General features: G+C 36.6%; 2 protein-coding genes across 5 annotated transcripts in view; both read left to right on the forward strand.

Moving 5' to 3' along the window:
* The window catches only part of HORMAD1 (HORMA domain containing 1), an 18,223-nt gene extending 15,624 nt beyond the window's left edge, over nt 1–2,599 (forward strand). For both annotated transcript variants that reach the window (XM_008695701.2, XM_040626794.1), the window contains one exon: nt 1,919–2,599. In XM_008695701.2, coding sequence (XP_008693923.1) covers nt 1,919–1,999 — 81 coding nt within the window. In that variant the 3' untranslated portion in view covers nt 2,000–2,599. The remainder of the gene's footprint in view (nt 1–1,918) is intronic.
* A 666-nt stretch (nt 2,600–3,265) lies between these two features.
* Nucleotides 3,266–19,638, forward strand: part of GOLPH3L (golgi phosphoprotein 3 like) — a 38,122-nt gene continuing 21,749 nt past the window's right edge. The window contains exons 1-3 of one of the 3 annotated variants that reach the window (XM_008695704.2): nt 3,426–3,621; nt 4,040–4,176; nt 5,489–5,683. In XM_008695704.2, coding sequence (XP_008693926.1) covers nt 4,099–4,176; nt 5,489–5,683 — 273 coding nt within the window. In that variant the 5' untranslated portion in view covers nt 3,426–3,621; nt 4,040–4,098. The other 2 variants (XM_040626795.1, XM_008695705.2) reach the window with 2 other exon arrangements.

The following is a 19,638-nucleotide window of genomic DNA, read 5'->3' on the forward strand; positions in this document are numbered from 1 at the left end:
GAACCTGGGAAAACAGTAAGTCTTATGATAATATATAGGTTGAATAAAATGGCAAGTATCAGACTATGATTACTATAGATTAAATTTTATTTTTCTTTCTTTCTTTATTTTTAATTTATTTTTTTTTAGAGAGGGAGAGCAGGGAGGAAGGTCAGAAGGAGAGGGAGTGAGAGAGAATCTTAAGCAGGCTCTATGCCCAGCGCAGAGCCTGACTCAATTTCACAACCCTGAGATCTGACCTGACCCAAAGTCAAGAGTTAGATGCTTGGGGCGCCTGGCTGGCACGGCGGTTAAGCGTCTGCCTTCGGCTCAGGGCGTGATCCTGGCGATCTGGGATTGAGCCCCACATCAGGCTCCTCCGCTATGAGCCTGCTTTTTCCTCTCCCACTCCCCCTGCTTGTGTTCCCTCTCTCCCTGGCTGTCTCTATCTCTGTCGAATAAATAAATAAAATCTTTAAAAAAAAAAAAAAGAGTTGGATGCTTAACTAACTGAGCCACACAGGTGCCCCTAGATTAAATTTTAAATGATAAATATGATAATATCCCTGGATGTTACCTCAAAGTACTGATATCCAAATCTTGTTTATATGTAATTTGTTCTAAAAAAAGAGGTGATTTTAAAATAAGATGTGCTATGTTTATTAATTTTTTCCACGTAAATATTTACTGATTTCATGAATAATTTGAAGTAGTTGGAGGAATTAATAAAAAAATTAAAATCAGTATGTCCAGAAAAATATGAGTAGAATGAGAAAATGAGAGTATAAGAATATTTAGGCCATTTAATTTATGTAGAGCTAAAATTGGGTCACAAATTTGAGCTGAGCTTCCTAGAGAACAAAAATGAAGTATAAATAAGTTACTAAATGAACTTGTTCCCTAAAAAATAGCATCTCCTCTTAGTACCTTAGGAGAAAGAAAAATTTTCTTGACCTTAATTTTTTTAACAGTTGTTTCAAATTTAGGACTTTATTTTACCATATCAGATCTTGTATTTGTCATTTCTGAGATAAATATATTTTCAACTAGAATTTTTAGTATTATTAGTAGGTTAACATTTAGACAACTGAATATCTAAGACTGCTTTTAAAAAATCTAATGTTAAAAGGGTAATCTCAAAAATGTAGTTAATATTATTTTCAATTTATATAAGTTAAGGGAATGAAATAACCTGACATTTCATTAACATATTAAGTTGTCTAACTTTTCCCAGCGTATTAAGCTTTGATTTTTTTTCCAAATCATTCAATTTGTATCATTAGTTTTTTCAAAAAAAATCAAAGTTAAGTAACTCAGGGAATACTTTTAGGAATTTTCTTTTTTTAAGATTTTATTTATTTATTCGGGGTCATTTATTTATTCATGGGATCATGACCTGAGCAGAAGGCAGATGTTTAGCTGACTGAGCCACCCAGGCGCCCCAGGTTTTCTTTATTTGTCCTCCCGTTCATTCAAAAGTGTGCAGTGATGTCTAGTTTCTATCAGGCATTGCTAAGTACCAGGAATACAAAAAGAATACATGATTTAAATCTTACATGGTGCCAACATAGAATGTTTCTCTATCTGCAGCTCATTTTAAAATCTTTTTTTCTTCTTATCCCCCCAAAATATTTTACTATTTTGAGGACATAATGTTAGATCTATGTTTTTGACTTCTCCAACAACCCTAATGAAGACCTTACACTTTATAATTTATATACTTTCAGCAGCCATCAGAAGATATATCAGTAATAAAATTTACCCTACTTTTTAAAGAACTCAGGTATCCTATCTTAGTAAGAAATAGTTACACTATGTATAATTTTAAAAAGAAAGGGGGGGAAGGAAGGAGCAAACAAACCTCAGAGACGTGAAAAAAACCTAAAAGTAAAGACATGTAAACTGGAAAGTATCCTTAGTAGTTGTTTTCTTTTGACAGGTCCTTCATCACTTTGATTCTTCTAGTCAAGAGTCAGTGCCAAAAAGAAGAAAGTTTAGTGAACCAAAGGAGCATATATAAAAATTATTTTCTCTTCTGCATGTTGGTGAAGTTCTCAACGTTTAAACTACAGGACACTGTATTACTATTTTAACGTGTATTTGGCCTACCTGTGAAAATTTATATGTAGTCTTAAGCAGTTAGTACACTAAAATGAATTTTTAGCTGTCATATTGTGATCCTTTATCTTATCTGAGACAATGCAAGAGAACTTTTGAATAAAACCAAAAGTACCAGTATCATAATTGATTTTGTTCATTATCTACTCAATATTGATCTATCTTCCATATTGGTGGATACTTCCTTTAAACATGTATTAACTTTTAAGGCCCTCTAGAGCCAATTTTTAAAAAATAATGTTTATTTTGTTATTAAATTTTGGTAGGAGTTTACTTTTTACTTATGTTAAAACAATAACACTTAACTGGCTGTTTGTCCCTGTGTCATTAAAACAATGTTCTCCCGTACTTTGATGGAGTGTATTAACATGGTAATATATAACATACCATTAAAAATTGGTTCTTTATCTTTTTTAACTTTTTTTTTTTTTTTCAAGGCAAAATGAGGACCGATTTTTAAGGTCTGGCATTTCGGGCAGCATAAATAAAATATTGTTCAGCATCTAGACTCTTTCATGGCTTCTAATTTTTATTTAATTAGCAGAAAATGTTTAGGTACTAATTTTGAGATCATTTTGATAGATGGTGCTTTGCAAGAGTCGAGCACACTTCCCAGAACCTTTGAATGGTAGTGTGAAAAGTACTGTGCGTTCAGTGAGAAACCTGGGACCTGGTTTCAGCTTCCACCATTTCTTTTGCCTTATAAAAGGAAGACTTAAAACTTGGTGTGTATGCTTCTGGCAGTTTCAGCAGCCATATTATAAAACATAGATTATCCATAGGTTTGCCAGTAACAAGTGCTAACAGAGAAGGTTGGTGTGCATGTAATGGTAGAAATGTACCCATCCTGCTTAATGTATACCAAGTAAACGTCCACAGACTGACCCAGATCAGGTTTTTCTGGAACAGGAAAGTTAGGGACATGCTACTTGTCGAAAACAACCAATTTTAAAATGTTTATTTATTCTTAGCTTTTTTTGGCTCCTAGCACATCTCACCTAATTGTCCTAGAAGACGCTGCTGCAGTTAACACACCTGCTCCACAGATCGACCAACAAAAACGTTTGTAGATGGGCAGCTTGCGCTTGCTCACTGAACGCTTTGATTGGCCAGTTTAATGGGGGTGGGGAGCGCACCTCCCTTTTACCAAGGTTACTTCATTGGATTGACCAGCTGTCAGGTTGACCCAAACCTGCCTCCTTTTGGTGGTGTTTGTCGGGATCGCAACACAATAGCCCGAGGAGAGCCTCCCCTTGTAAGCTCCGATTGGCTGAACTCAACCTTGGCGGTTTCTGATTGGTCCAATGAAGAAACACCAAGGTAGGTTGCCTAGGGATCCTAAGGAAGCTGATGTGTTATTCCTTCTCTGCATCGAAGGATCAGGAAGTTTGTGCTCTCTGCGTGGCTGAGAAGTTTTTTTCACCTACTAGGACGAGGCGGGAGGGACGTGGGGGAACAGGTGTCCCCCTAAAATAGAGCGCAAGCTGCTGCGTGCGTCCGGCCGTAACCCAGGAGTAACGACAGGTAAGCAACGGAGGATATACATTTCCTAATGTCCAAAAAAAGCCTACAGATTTTTTTATTTTATGGGGAGAGGGAGGTCTTATTTAGTTACTTTTTGGTCTTTTTTTTTTTTTCCAAATAGAATTTTTAACTAGTAAATGTCCAGGGGGTGTCAGTTCCTCAAAATACCCCCCCCCTTTTTTTCTCTGAAGACTTAAGTTTCTTGGATTGGGTTAGGAAATAAACCCTGTTCCCTTAAGCATTTATTTCATTTTTTTTTTCTCCTTCACCCTTCTTCCCGCCTCCCACCAAGAATTGTATTTGAAATATAGCCTTGTACAAAGAATCTTTTGTAAGTCACTTCACTTGTATTTCTATTTAAAAATGTTCACATGCATTTCTGAGTATATATTTTAATCAGTATATATTTATTGAGCAGTTACAACGTTAAAGACATTGTGCTAGTTGCTATGGAGACTATAAAAACCCAAGAAGACAATGTCCCTGCCCTCAAGAAGTTTACAGTTGAGAGACAGCCATACCAAAAGAAAGACTATAATAAATACTTTAAAGGATGTAAGTATAAATAAAGTTCTGTGAAAGTACAGCTGAGAGAGAGACCAATTCTGGCCATGGGACATAAGGGTAATGGAGAAGGGGATTCACTTAAGGCTTTACCTGGATCCTCACTAGGCCTTTGAAGAATGGGTAGAATATAAAGAGGAAAGGAAAGGGGAGAGAACACCAGCATGTACAAAGGAGCAGAAATGGCAGCATGGGACATGTTTTAGAAATGGTTTGTTAACAGTACGTAATTGAAAGTAACGTAATGGGAAATATTGCTAGAACAGGATCCAATCACAGAAGCTCTTGAATGTATTCTTTTGATCTTGAAAAAGATGTTCTTTTAAATAATTACTGGTTAAAAAGATTTATTGTATGTCATCTTAAAAACTGACGTTTAGATTTATTTTAAAATAAAGTATGCTAACTTTAAACTTTATCATACATGATTTAGTGCCATTTCTCTTTTGACTAGATTTTTAAAACATCTGTTGTACATGGTATAAAAGGGCATGTGCTTTGACTATTTTTGCAATTGAGAAAGAAGTTGTTAATCTTTTTAACATTCTCTTGCTGATACTTTTTGTTGGCAGCTATTTGAGTGTTTGCAAGATGGCTAGCTAGGGATAGCGATGAATGTTTTCTGTCTATATGGAATTATACACATGATCTTCTGAGTGTTACTCTGTAGATGTGATTTCCAAAGGGAGTGCATGAGATGAGTTATTATGGGAAGAAAATATGAGAATATATATATTTAGTTTTTCTTATTTTTTTACTTTTTTTTATATTTTATGATGTGCCATTGAATGTTTATAGAAGTTACATATAAATTATTACATGAATTTTGGGCCTGGAGTCTCACAATTTTTTGCTGTCCCATGTTATTTACTTGGGGAGGATTCATTCTGTGAAAGAGGAGTTACAATGATGTATATATACTCCTGGATAATAAATTATGCGCACAAAATCAGCAGGCTTAAAAGATGATCATTTCTAAGAAAGAAAGAGAGAGAGAGAGAGAGAGAGAAAGAAAGAAAGAAAGAAAGAAAGAGAAAGAAAGAAAAGAAAGATAGATAGATAGATCAGTTGTACCAGTCTTTAAAATTACTGATTTGATTTTCTGTCAATGCCTTCTGTGCCTTCAAGCTATTGTACTTTGGAAAACATACTGTGTTACCCGCCTAATTTTTCTGGTCATTACTTCTTTCTTTTTCTATTTAAGTTTATATATATTTCATATTTGTACTGGGTCTGTATGAATATGTATATGTTTTTGTTTGCATAAGCTCACTTACACATATTTTCTTTCATCACCCCCCAGAAACAGGTGAGAATGACCACTTTAACTCACCGAGCCCGTCGCACTGAGGTAGGCAAGAACTCTGAAAAGAAGGTAGAAAGTGAGGAAGACACTAATCGAGACAGGAGTCCAGACAACGAGGACTCTGGTGACTCTAAGGATATTCGCCTTACCCTTATGGAAGAAGTATTGCTCCTGGGACTGAAAGATAAAGAGGTAACACAGTTGGGTTTGCTGGGCTCTCCCAAAGATTCTTGAATATTGAATGTTTTTAGGAAGTAATCTGACAAAATATTTTTCATTAATGCTCAATTGGCTATAGAATGGTGCTCTAGCCATCTGGGGGCTGGGGGAGTTTGGGAGGGTGGCTGATACTTGGAGGATAAAATCCAGAAGTATATTTACTTGAAGTGTAATTTAATTACAAAATTCCTCCAAAATTTTAGAAGATACGAGAGAGTATAACATGTAAAATTTTTGTATTTGCAGTTTCCCAAGTGAAATTAATGGTGAAATAGCCTCCTATTAAACTAAGAAAGAGGGTGCACACATTGAAATTATCTTGAACTATGAGGAGGAAAATCTTTTAAATGACAAGACAAGAAACATGTATGATTAGCTGTTTTACAAAAATAAACAGTGGATAGGTTTCAACTTACAATGCAGTAGAAATAACTTTTTTTAATTCTAGTCTGTGGATCTTTAGAAACTAAATAACAACTGATAAAAGAATATTTTAATTTTAGAAAAAATTTTAAATTAATTGTAGATTTCTCTTTCTGAGTTTTCCCTTATTAATAGAACACTTTACAATAGAATTAGTCTTGAGATAGCAAGTCTTATGGTATAATCACATATTTGTTGGTTTTCATACTGTAGCACATTATCCTTCATTTGTAATTTAACTTTCATTGTGTTTCACTTTCTTCCTTCACGAAGAGGTTATGAAGAACTATAACTGTTAATATTTGAACAATCTACTTCTTTTCCAGGGCTTTTCCAAGAAAGCCTTTAGGACATATAATAATAATAATAATGTCACATTTATTATTGGCCTTGGTTTTGAAAACTTAAACTAAAATGTTACTTTACATTAAAAAAGAGTAAATTTGGCTTTGATAATTATCCTTAGCTAGTAATGAATTCGCTACATACACCTAGTAACATATGTTCTTTTCTGCATTGATTCCTTAATTTGGGATTATCCTTGTTTCTTAGACTTTACATTTTCTTTACCACTTTTCTGTTCTCTGTTTTTTGTCATGTCAAATTACTTGAACAAAACTTACAAGACTTCTTATAGCCTGTGTATTGCTAAAACTGATATTAGAGACATGCACATACGTACTTCCAAGACACAGATATATCAGAAAATCTTGCCCGCAGGTGTACTTTCCTATTTGCTGAGAAAGTTGATGAAGCTCTAGTTTTATGAAAATCAAGCCAATGACAATGCAAAACTGACTCTCCAAGAGAGTAGGTCTGAAGATTAGGTAGTATAAATACTGTATTGAGATGTTTACACAATGCCAAGGAAATGCTCACTGACTGTAGAAGAGCATATTAGAACTAAAAAGCTATTTGGTTTGTTTTACTTTTTTTTTTTTTTTTAAGATTTTTTATTTATTTATTTGACAGAGATAGAGACAGCCAGCGAGAGAGGGAACACAAGCAGGGGGAGTGGGAGAGGAAGAAGCAGGCTCCTAGCAGAGGAGCCTGATGTGGGGCTCGATCCCACAACACAGGGATCACGCCCTGAGCCGAAGGCAGACGCTTAACCGCTGTGCCACCCAGGCGCCCCTTGTTTTACTTTTGAATGGGAATGATTAATTTCCTGCTGACCCTAGATACTAGAATTTTTGCTTCTGTTTTGTAGAGAATCTAACTTTGGACTTCTCTTTATGTGTTTTTAAATTTATAATAGTTGGTAGTTAATATAAGGAAATAGAATAAAAGTAAAGGAGCTCTGGTGAGATACTGTACAAAGATGAAAAGATAATTAACCTTTTGAATAATTACCCTTTGAGTTGTTCTAATTTTATTTTTGAAAATAGTTGGTAAATTACATTTTTAGCTTTCAGTTGGCTCAAGACGAACAAGAAATGATAAATTCTTAGGTGTAAATAAGTAGGAGAGGTCAAACCTTCTGATTTATTAAAGCAGTAGTGTTGTTCAAAATGCCAGTAATATAACTATCTCTTCTCACCTCCTAAAGTACTCATAGATTTATTTAATCATTGTTTAGTGTGATTGGGGGCACCATTATGCGCTTAGCATTATGCAAATAGTAACATAAATATAAAATAGTGTAATATATGGTCGCTGCCCCCATGAAACTTGCATGCCAGCTGGGGAGACAAGACATACATACTTTTTAAAAGTTAAGTAATCCAAAGGTCCATCAACTGTGGAATGGATAAAAATGAATCGTCCATTTATCTAAATGAGTATGAACATCTTACAGAATGAAAATGAACAGTTACAAAACATTTGTGATTCTCATGTAATGTTCAGTAATGGAAGCCAGACTCAAAAGACATACTGTATGATTCCATGTATATAAAATTCAAAAAAACTAAACTATAGTGTTTGGGGTTGTATGTTTAGATGATTAAAACTATAAAGAAAAGCAAGAAAGGTTTTACCGTAGCTGTTAGCATAGTGGTTACCTTTTTGTAGGGGATGAGAGTATTAGTGATTAGAAAAGAACATGAGGGGGCTTTCTGGGTACTAACAGTTTTCTGTTTCTGTACTTGGGGAAAGTTTCATGTATATTCACTTAGAGATAAATCATTGAGCTTTTTTCACTTTTGTTTCATGCACTCTTCTGTGTATGTATTATATTTCACAGTTCAGAAGATTTCTAAAGAGGTAAATAACAGTAAAAATCCAGCAAGTTTTTCCATGTTAGAACAGTAAGAGCCAAGACAGTTGGAAGGAAGGGAGAATGTAATGGGTTGGAATAATCGGGGAAAGAATGAAGGCAGTAAAACAAGCTGGGCCTTTAAGAACAGATAGGATTAACATAAATGGAGTGAAGGAAACACATTCTGGATGAGGGAACCTGAAATTATCATGAGCTTGATGAGTTTGGGAGATAATTAAGTACCCACTATGACTGAAGTATTCTTGGAGAACAATGAGAGTCAAAATTGGCAAATTAGATTCAGACTAGAGTGTGGCAAATTTTGAGTGCCAGGCAGAGACTTTTAGACTCTTTATTTATTTATTTTTATTTTAATTGCAGTATAGTTAACATACAGTATTATATTAGTTTCAGGTGTACAATATAGTGATTGAACAGTTCTACACATTACTCAATGCTCATGACGATATGTGTACTCTTAATCCTTTTAACCTATTTCACCCATCCTCCCACCCACCTCCCCTCACAATGATCAATTTGTTCTCTATAGTTATAGATTCTTTCCTTTAAGTAAGGGGATCAGCCTAATGAAAACAGCAAAGCCCATTTCATTTTTGTGTCCAAATTAAGGACTTAATTATATTTTTGCTCTGTGTTCTTTGTGAATATATGTTTTAATATGTATATAATGGCTTGAGGTTTGTGACATGTCAAAAAAATCCTAAGTGTTAAACTTTGCATCTCAAAGTCCCAAAGTTAACTTTTGCTCAAGATTTCCATAAGATTCTTTGTTTAGAACACAATACTATAATTTTTTAAATTGTATCTGTTTTAAAAAAAACATGGGATGCCTGGGTGGCTCAGTTGGTCAAGCATTTGCCTTCAGGTCATGATCCCAGGATCCTGGGATCAAGCCCCATGTCAGGGTCTGCACTCAGTAAGAAGTCTGCTTGAGATTCTCTCCCTTTCCCCTTGCTTGTGCACATTCTCTCTCTCTAAAATAAATTCTAAAAAAAAAATAATAATAATAAGTAGAAAATAGAAAATAATAGAGTAGAAACTAATATAAAGAAACTAATATTTGAAGAATTGTAGGCCTAGAAAAGAATGACAGTAGGTCACATATAGTCAAATCACTTGTGAAATATTATTGCCATCCCTTTCTTAAGATTCTACTGAGGCGGGGCGCCTGGGTGGCTCAGTCAGTTAAGCATCTGCCTTCGGCTCAGGTCATGGTCCTGCGTTCCTGGGATCAAGCCCTGCTTCATGCTCCCTGCTTCTCCCTCTGCCCCTCCCCCAATGCTCATGCTGTTTCTCACTTGCTCTGTCTCTCGAATAAATAAATAAAATCTTAAAAGAGAGAGAGAGAGAGATTCCTCTGAAGCGTAGCTGCCATAGAATGTTGTTTTTTGTTTTTTGGGGTTTTTTTTAAGATTATTTATTTATGTGGGACGCCTGGGTGGCTCAGTCGTTAAGTGTCTGCCTTCCGCTCAGGTCATGGTCCTGCGGTCCTGGGATCTAGTCCCACATCGGGCTCCCTGCAGCCTGCTTCTCCCTCTCTCTCTGCCTGCCACTCCCTCTCTGTCTCTCTGACAAATAAATAAAATCTTTTAAAAAAGAAAGATTATTTATTTGAGAGAGTGAGCAAGAGAGAGAGAGAGAGACAGAGTGCAAGAGCCAGGGGAGGAGCAGAGGGAGAGGGACTAGCAGACTGCAGTGAGCCTAGAGCCCGAAACCTGAAGTGGGGCTTTATATCACAACCCTGAGATCACAACCGGAGCCTAAACCAAGAATCAGACACTTAACCCACTGCACCACCCAGGTGCCCCAAGGGTCAACTGTATTTTAAAGCTATTCTGTGGCAGGGGCGCCTGGGTGGCTCAGTCAGTTAAATGTTTGACTCTTGGTTTTGGCTGGGATTGTGATCTTGGGGTCGTGAGATCAAGCCCGGCTTGGGGCTCCAGGCTCAGCGAAGAGTCTGCTTAAGACTCTCTTCCTCTGCCCCTCCCCACCATGCACTTACACTCTCCCTCTCTCTCTCAAATAAATAAATACATCTTTAAAAAAATACAGTTGACCCTTAAACGACATGGGGGGTAGAGGTGCCTACTACCCATACAGTTGAAAATCCATGTGTAACTTTTTGCTTAGCTTAGCTGCAAATAGCCTACTGTTGTTTAAGGGTCAACTGTGTTAAGCTTCACCGTCTTGTGAAAATAATCAGGAAATCTAAGTATATGTTGAAGTCTAACCTTTTGAGTACATTTAAAATTAGATGTTATCAGGGGCCTCCAGTTGGCTCAGTTGGTACAGCATGAGACTCTTGATAGCAAGGTTGTGAGTTCAAGCCCCTCGTTGTGCATGGAGCCTACTTAAAAAGTAAAATAAAATGAAAATAAAATAAAATAAAAATCTCAGTTCAACAACACTGCCCTCAACTGAGAAAATTAAACTTGAGCACCAACCTGACCAAAATAATATAGATTTATTTTCTGTTGAAATCAAAATCCTATTTATTTATCATTATTCCCTTTGGTAGGAGTTTTAATATAGATATTATTGACTTGTGGACAGTTAATACTTTAGTTAAATTGCTAGGATATTTGAAACTTCTCCTTTATGAAATCTTTATTATTAAATTAAGTTACTTATAAGAGGAGTGAGCTTTTGACTTTTGGCAGTAATCTTTTTAATTTGTGGATAGTGTTTTAACCCTCTTCCCTTCCTTGCAAAGATTTCTCCTAGTAATGCCATTTATTGAATACTTACGTGCTGTGACATAAAAGGTTTTAGTCATATTTCTCATGTCACTGGAGTCAAAATTGGCAAGAAGTATTGCTCGTTGGAATTATGGAAATATATTTTCATTCATTTGGTCACCAAAAACTTACTGAATGTCTCATATATAAAGTGCTAGATATTGAAAGAGAACAAAGACAATTGTCCCTGCTTTTGAGATATTTATAGTCTAGTGGGATGAGAGTGGCTGGAGAGGTTGGGAAGGGGATTGGGAATGCTAGCAGACCATTGCAGTACATGTAATGTGTGTGTGACTGTGTTCTGGGTAGAGGGAACAAAGAGGAAAGGTACCTAACCCAGATGCGTGGTGGAAAATGCTAGTGGGAGAGGGGAGGAAAGAGATACTGGAAAGAATTCTGGGATGTGATAACTCTTTTATTTTTTTAATATTTTATTTATTTATTTGACAGAGAGAGAGAGACAGCCAGCGAGAGAGGGAACACAGGCAGGGGGAGTGGGAGAGGAAGAAGCAGGCTCCCAGCGGAGGAGCCTGACGTAGGGCTTGATCCCAGGACTCTGGGATCACGCCCTGAGCCGAAGGCAGAGGCTTAACTTAACGACTGAGCCACCCAGGTGCCCCTGGGATGTGATAACTCTTAACCGGAATTCTGAAGATGAGCAAGAGGTAGTTTGTGAGGAGAAACAGGTTCTAGGAAGAAAAAAAAAATCAGCTTAATGTGATAATTTCAGTGATTTGCAACTGGAATAACCACAGGTATTTGAAGGCATCTCATCTCCTTTAAATGAACTCAGATGTTTTCAAACTCAACTACCAAAACTTAGCTGGACATTCAGTATTCAGTCATGTATTTTATTAAGTTTTCTAAAATTGTGAAATACAGCATATCTAAAAAAATATATAAACACATATGTACAATTTAACAAGTAATTTTAAAGCAAACAATCATGTAACCACCCCCAAAAGAACATTATCAGCATTGTGGGGTCATCCTCTGTGTCCTTCCCTAATCACATGCTGCTTCACCTCCCTATACTTCTAACATGTGTGTGTATATTCCTAAACAATGTATTTTAGTTTTGCCTGTTTTTAAACTGTATGTTATTTGGTTGATACTGTTAAGTATTTTTTTGTTCAATAGGATGTTCGAGAATCATCCGTGTTGTTGCATATAATTTAATTCAGTTCACTGCAATATAGAATTTCGGTTATATCACTATTCCACTATTCATTGAATCTACTGGTTAACAGACATTCAGGAGTCCATTATAAACGGTGCTACTAAGACTATTCTTACATTTATCAGTTATGTTCTTTCAAACAATGCCAGTATTCATACATACAGAAAAATGATATGGGGCGCCTGGGTGGCTCAGTCGGCTAAACATCTGCCTTTGGCTTGGGTCATGATCCCAGGGTCCTGGGATCGAGCCCCTCGTCGGGCTCCTTGCTCGTTGGGGAGCCTGCTTCTCCCTCTCCCTCTGCCTACTGCTCTCCCTGCTTGTGCTCTCTCTGTCTCTCTCTGTCAAATAAATAAATAAAATATTTTAAAAAAAGAAAAATGATAAATCAGACTGGATAAAACTTGTAAGTTATAAAATATGTTAATGCCCAACTTTTTCAAGCTACTAATGATCATCCATCAGTTTTCATTAATTCATTATAATTTATTAGCAACAGGAGATTAGAAGGACAAGCTTTTTTAAAGCTGGTAAAAAAAATTTTGGTAAACTAATCAATAAACTTAAAAAAAAAACGCAAGAAGTCAGTATACAACTTGTCACTGACTGGCTATCAATGGAGAAAAGTGCTCCTCTTAAAAAGTTGCTCAGTCCTAAAACATTTTATTAAAATCAAAAGACTAAAAGTCTCATTTAGGTCACTGCCTGGTCTTTTAGTTTCCTGATTGCACAAAATGAACAATAAATCCCTTGTCAGTAGTCGTTGCCATTGTGAATAGGGCAAGTAAGTGTATCAGAAGGACTTGTTTGTCAGGTTTTGTGGTTTTTATTAACATAGGCTGTTAAAAAAAAAAACTATTGTTTTATTATATCCATTCATATAACCCCCCCAAATTTACTATGGGTACAAAAGGAAATAAACTGGGAGACCAAAGTCCTGTTTTAACAGTAGGAAATAATAGTTTAAGCTATTTCATTGAGAGCCTGCCTCTCCCTATCCCCCAACCCCTAATTGCACACTGTTCTCTTCCAAAATATCTGGTATAGATATTAAAATAAAAACCCCTTACTTATATTTGGACCTTTGGTTGTAGCCACTGAACCTATAAATTTGATGTGAGCCATTCCATGTCTTTTGTGTCCTCCATTTTTTGTGTTTGTATAACTTAGAGTTTTCAAAACATTTTGCACTTTCTCATGCTTGATCCTGCAAGGCAAATATTGTCTTCTCTTTACGAAAGCAAAGTTAATTGGTTAATTGGCCAATAAGTGGTGGAATTTATGTTCAAATTGACTCTAAAGACAGTTTTTAAAAGGACATGCTTGCAAAGCACATATGACATATTTTTTTGTATTTCTTGCTGAACAAAGAGAATTAATTGTTCAGGATTACTAATGCTTAGTGGAAACCCAAGAATTTCATTTTCTAGGATAGCTTCATATAGAGCTTAACTTATACCTCCTAGTAAGATAGAAGATTATTACATTCTGCAGTAATATTTGGCCCAAGTTATTTTTCAAGTCTTATCCATGGCTTTCTTATTTGAATGTTTAATACTCTAGCAAAGCTCACTCTGTTTTGTGTTTTTTGTTTTTATGTTTTGTTTTTTTAGCAAGCTTCGCTTTTAAAGATTTTGGGATCCCATAAAAAAATATTAAGTTGACATCAATAATGGCAAAATAAGGGAAAGTACCATTTAGCAAGTCTGAATGATATGGTTTTGTTTTATATTTCATCCCATTACCTCACAATTTAAGGAGGAAATATGAACGTCTTACACATTTTTTCATTTTTCTTTGTTCTGTCAAGGTACTCTGGTCATAAGGAGCAATAAGTCCAATTAAGAAGTTTAAAGAACCCAATTTTCAAAATGAAAAATGTTTAAAGAAGCAGTAAACACGGGACACCTGGGTGGCTCAGTCAGTTAAGCGTCTGCCTTCGGCTCAGGTCATGATCCTGGGGTCCTGGGATCAAGCCCGCATCGGGCTTCTTGCTCAGCAGGGAGTCTGCTTCTCCCTCTGCCTGCCGCTCTCTCTCTGACAAATAAATAAAATCTTAAAAAAAATTTTTTTCAGGCAGTAAATAATATTTGATTTGATTTATTATAACCATGTCTTCAGAAAGTTTAGTGTGTAATTAAATAGGCATTTTATATTTTTCTTTCTCAGTTCACAATGCCGGCCATAGATTACAGCCCATGTCATATATCTTCATTATAGAAGGAGGAGACTATTAACGAAAAAGATACAAATGAGTAGGTAGTGTACTTTTTTCTTTAATTTTAAAACGTAAGATAAGTTCCGTCTAGGTTTTTCAGTAGGAGTATGTTGCTCAGTTTGCCAGGGCTGCCATAGTAAGATACCACAGACTAAGTGGCTTAAACAACAGAACTTTTTTTCTGCACAATTCTAGATGCTTGAAGTCCAAGATCAGTTTCTCCTGAGGCCTCTCTGCTCATCGTCTCACTGTGTCCCCACGTGGTTTTCCTTCTGTGCGTGTATCCCTAGTGTCCTTGTGTCCAAATTTCTTCCTCCTATTAGGACACCAGTCGGATTGGATTAGGAGCTGCCACCCTAACAGCTTTATTTAACTTAATCACGTCTTTCAAGGCATTATCTCCAAATACAGTCATGTTCTGAGGTATTAGGGGTTAGGGTTTCAACATATGGATTCTGGGGAGACACACTTCACCCCATAACAATTATTTAGAAAGGTTTGAGAGGAAATAGATTTTGGAGATAATTTTGTAATTATTTATTTATACGCCCCTGGAGTACACTTCAGCCTCAGAAAGTGTCATTAAAACTATTATAAGGATGTGATTTTTCCTTCAGTTCAAGTCAGCCAACATTAGTTGAGCACCTGCTCTGTCCAAGGCACTGAGTAAAATAAGGGAAAAGAGAAGTAATTAAGATGTGTTTATATTTCCTCAAGAAGCATTTGAATCTGACATGGGAGAAAAGATCTGTATACAATAACCATACTACTAGATACAATATGTAAGTGCTGTAAGAAAGGTACAAAAAGCGCTGTAAGAACAGGGAAAAGGAAAAAAATAAAAACAAAAACTTGAAGAGGAGGAAATTCCTTGGATGTTACTTTGTACTTTCTATGTTTGTCCTCACCTATTCACAGTTGTCCAGAAGGTTTAAAGTGGGAATGGCAAAAAAATAAAAATAAACCCTCCAACTGAATCAATGGTTTTCAGGCTTCCATGTGCTCATTGGTAGATTGTGCTCACCCCTTGTTGCTATTATTGACTTTTTTAAAAAAAAGTATGTCGAAGATTTAAAAAAATAGCTTTATTTTTATTTTAAAATCAAAATAGGGGTGCCTGGGTGACTCAATTGGTTAGGATCTGCCTTTGGCTCAGGTCATGATCTCAGGGTCCTGGGATCGAGTCCTGCATTGGGCTCCCTGCTCAGCAGAGAGTCTGCTTCTCCCTCTCCCTCTTCAGTTTCTCCTTCAGCCCCTCCTCCCTCCCCCACTCTCTCTCTCTCAAATAAATAAATAAATAAATAATCTTATAAAATTTTTTAAAAAGCAAAATAGATTATACTAGGAAATCCTGAAGTCTACATGAGAAAACTTAGTGATAGGGGAATGAGATACATGGATATATGCATTTGTCAAACAAACTGAACTTAACATCTGTGCATTTCACTCTCTATAAATTATACCTCAATTTTTAATTGTATTTTTTTTTAAGATTTTATTTGACAGAGAAAGAGAGAGGGAGAGCACAAGCAGGGGGAGTGGCAGGCAGAGGAAGAAGCAGACTCCCAGGTGCCACCCAGGCCCCCTATACCTCAGTTTTTTGTAAAAAGTTTAAAGAAAATAAAAATCACCCATAATGTCACCACAGAAAGATAACTGCTATTAAAATATTTTTATATATGCTTATAGACTGTTTTCTGTGCATATATATATATACACACACACAGAGATGCATAATTACAAAAAAAAATTGATCACATCAGACAAAGATTTCTGGTTTTCTGCTCTGTCATCTTCCCAGAATCCCCACATTTCTCTTTTGTTACCTTCCCTGTAGTTTGTTTTAATTTAAATTCTGCATTTCCTCGGGCTCCTGGGTGGCTCAGTTGGTTAAGCATCCGACTCTTGATTTTGGCTCAGGTCCTGATCTTAGGGTCCCAGGTCAGCTCCAGGCTCAGCAGGGAGTCTGCTTGAGATTCTCCCTCTCCCTGTGCCCCTCTCCCTGCTCATACTCTCTCTCCCTCTCTCTCTCTTTCTAAAATAAGTAAATCATGGGGCGCTTGGGTGGCTCAGTTGGTTAAGCATCTGCCTTCAGCTTGGAACATGATCCCGGGGTCCTGGAATTGAGCCCCACATTGGGCTCCCTGCTCAGTGGGGAGCCTGCTTCTCCCTCTTCTACCTGTTCGTGCTCTCTCTTGCTATCTCTGTCTCTCTCTCAAATAAATAAATAAAATCTTTTTTAAAAATTAAAAATAAATCTTAAATAAATTTCCCCCCTTTTTAAAAGATTTTATTTATTTGACACAGAGACAGTGAGAGAGGGAACACAAGCAGGGGGAGTGGGAAAGGAAGAAGCAGGCTCCCCGCTGAGCAGGGAGCCCCATGTAGGGCTCAATGTGGGGCTTGATGTGGAGCTCGATCCCACAGCTTGATCCCTTGGGATCAAGGCCCAAGCCGAAGGTAGACGCTTAACGACTGAGCCACGTAAGAGCCTCTGCATTTCCTTTTAAAGTCCATCACAAATCCAGTGATGAGAAGGAACATCACAAAACGATGACCTTCCCATTCTTTAAGTTCCCTTGCATTTATCTCCCAATGTGCTTAGTTAGTGTATTTTCTAATTTTCTGATACGCATTGTTTAAAAACACAGGACTTGGGGGGCGCCTGGGGGGCGCAGTCGTTAGGCGTCTGCTCTCGGCTCAGGGCGTGATCCTGGCGTTATGGGATCGAGCCCCACATCAGGCTCCTCTGCTGGGAGCCTGCTTCTTCCTCTCCCACTCCCCCTGCTTGTGTTCCCTCTCTCGCTGGCTGTCTCTGTCAAAAAAATAAATAAAATCTTAAAAAAAAATGTTTTAAAAAAAATTAAATTAATTAATTAAATAAAATAAATTAAAAAAAAATAAAAACACAGGACTTGGAATCAGATATATCTACATTCAGATTCAAAGTCTACCACTTAGGGGCACGTGGGTGGCTCAGTCGGTTAAGTGTCTGCCTTCGGCTTGGGTCATGATCCTAGGGACCTGGGATCAAGCCCTGTATTAGGCTCCCTGCTCAGCAGAGATCCTGCTTCTCCCACTCTCTGCTGCTCCCCCTGCTTGTGCTTTCTCTCTTTCCTTCTCAAATAAATAAAATCTTTTTTTTTAAATACTATTTTTTAAAAAAAGTCTACCACTTACTACATTTTTTTAAAGATTTATTCATTTATTTGAGAGAGTGCACTCATACTGGCGAGTGAGGGGAAGGGTGGAGGGAGAGGGAGAGAATCTTCAAGCAGACAATTTTTTTATAGCTGGTTTGTTTGAATCAGGAGCCAAACAAGGTCCACACATACATAGCTTTATGTTTTTCATAAGCTCTTTTTTTAACTTTTGTGGGACCTTTCAGTGAATATTTTGTGATGAAGAAAAGCAATATTCAGTTTAACCTAAATTACCCTTTTATGTAAAATTCAAATAACATTACCCTTACCATCTTTTTAACAAAATGGAATCAATCATTCCAGTTGTGCGATTTTTTAAAAAAGATTTTATACTTATTTTTAGAGAGAGAGAGCAGGGGGAGGGGTAGAGGGAGAGAGAATCTCAAGCTGACTCCATGCTGAGTGCGGAGCCAACCTGGGGCTTGATTCCAGGACTCTGAGATCATGACCTGAGCTGAAATCAAGAGTTAGACACTTAATCAACTGAGCCACCCAGGCACCCCTTATTGTGCTATTTTTAAAGTAAAATATAATAAATAAAATTTTACTTAAATTTAACATAAGAAAATGAAGTGAAACTGATGGAATTATTATTGAACTTCAAACATTTTTTTTATTATCAGAGGTATCTCCTAAAACACTGCTTTCTAAGCTTAAGAAAGATTATTAAGAGGTTGGGGTCATTTTTTCTAGCTGAATGTTTTAATTTTGGACAATATCCAGCTGACTTCTTGCTATAAAAAATAAAAATTAACATCTCTCCTATACCTTCTCCCATCTTTATTCCTTTACTTCCCAATTTTTAAATTATAAATTTATATGGTTATTTTTAACTGAAGTATAATTGACAGATAATGATTCAATATGTATACATTGTGAAATGGTCACTATGCTAAGTCTAGTTAACATCCATTACCACAGACTTACAGATTTTTTTTTCTTGTGATGAGAACTCTCAGCAACTTTCAAGTATATAATACAGTATTATCAACTGCAGTCATCATGCTGAGCGTTACATCTCCAAGACTTACTTATTTTATAACTAGAAGTTTGTACCTTTTGACCCCCCCACCCCCTACCCCTGGCAACCCCTGATTTGTTTTTAATTCCACATATAAGTGAGATCATACAGTATTTCTCTTTGTCTTATTTTACTTTATTTATGGAGCATTTATACATGTCAGTCTCTGAGTTAAATATTTTATATATGTAATTTAATTCTCACAATAGCACTATGAAGTCAATATTATATCTATAAAATAAAATAAGTGTAAAGCAGGACACCTGGGTGGCTCAGTCAGTTGAGCATCTGACTCTTGATTTTAGCTGAGGTCGTAATCTCAAGGTTGTGAGATCAAGCCCCAAGTCGGGCTCCTCGCTAGGCGTGAAGTCTGCTTAAGATTCTCTTGCTCCCTCTCTTTCTGCCCCTCTGCCCCTCCCCTCCCTCTCTCTCCATCTCTTAAAAAAAAAAAAAACCACACACACACACACATGCACACACATATATATGTGTATGTATATGTATGTATATATATATGTATGTACATATATATGTGTGTGTGTCACACACACACACATGCACACACATATATATGTGTATGTATATGTATGTATATATATGTATGTACATATATATGTGTGTGTATATATGTACATATGTGTGTGTATGTATGTATATATGTAAATATATATTTATATGTATGTATATATATACGGGTACTGTCAGTTAGGCAGCTGACCCTTGGTTTTTGCTCAGGTCATACTCTCAGGGTCTCCAGTCCTGCTTTGGGCTTCACACTCAGTACAGTGTCTGCTTGAGTTTCTCCCTCCTCCTCGGTCCCTCCCCCTCAGTCCCTCCACCCCCCCACACACATGTGCCTGCTCTCTCTCTCTCTCTCAAATAAATCTTAAAAAAAAATTATATATATATATAATATATATATAT

The sequence above is a fragment of the Ursus maritimus genome, unplaced genomic scaffold (genome assembly GCF_017311325.1).
Source record: "Ursus maritimus isolate PB19 unplaced genomic scaffold, ASM1731132v1 scaffold_12, whole genome shotgun sequence".
Lineage (NCBI taxonomy): Eukaryota > Metazoa > Chordata > Mammalia > Carnivora > Ursidae > Ursus > Ursus maritimus.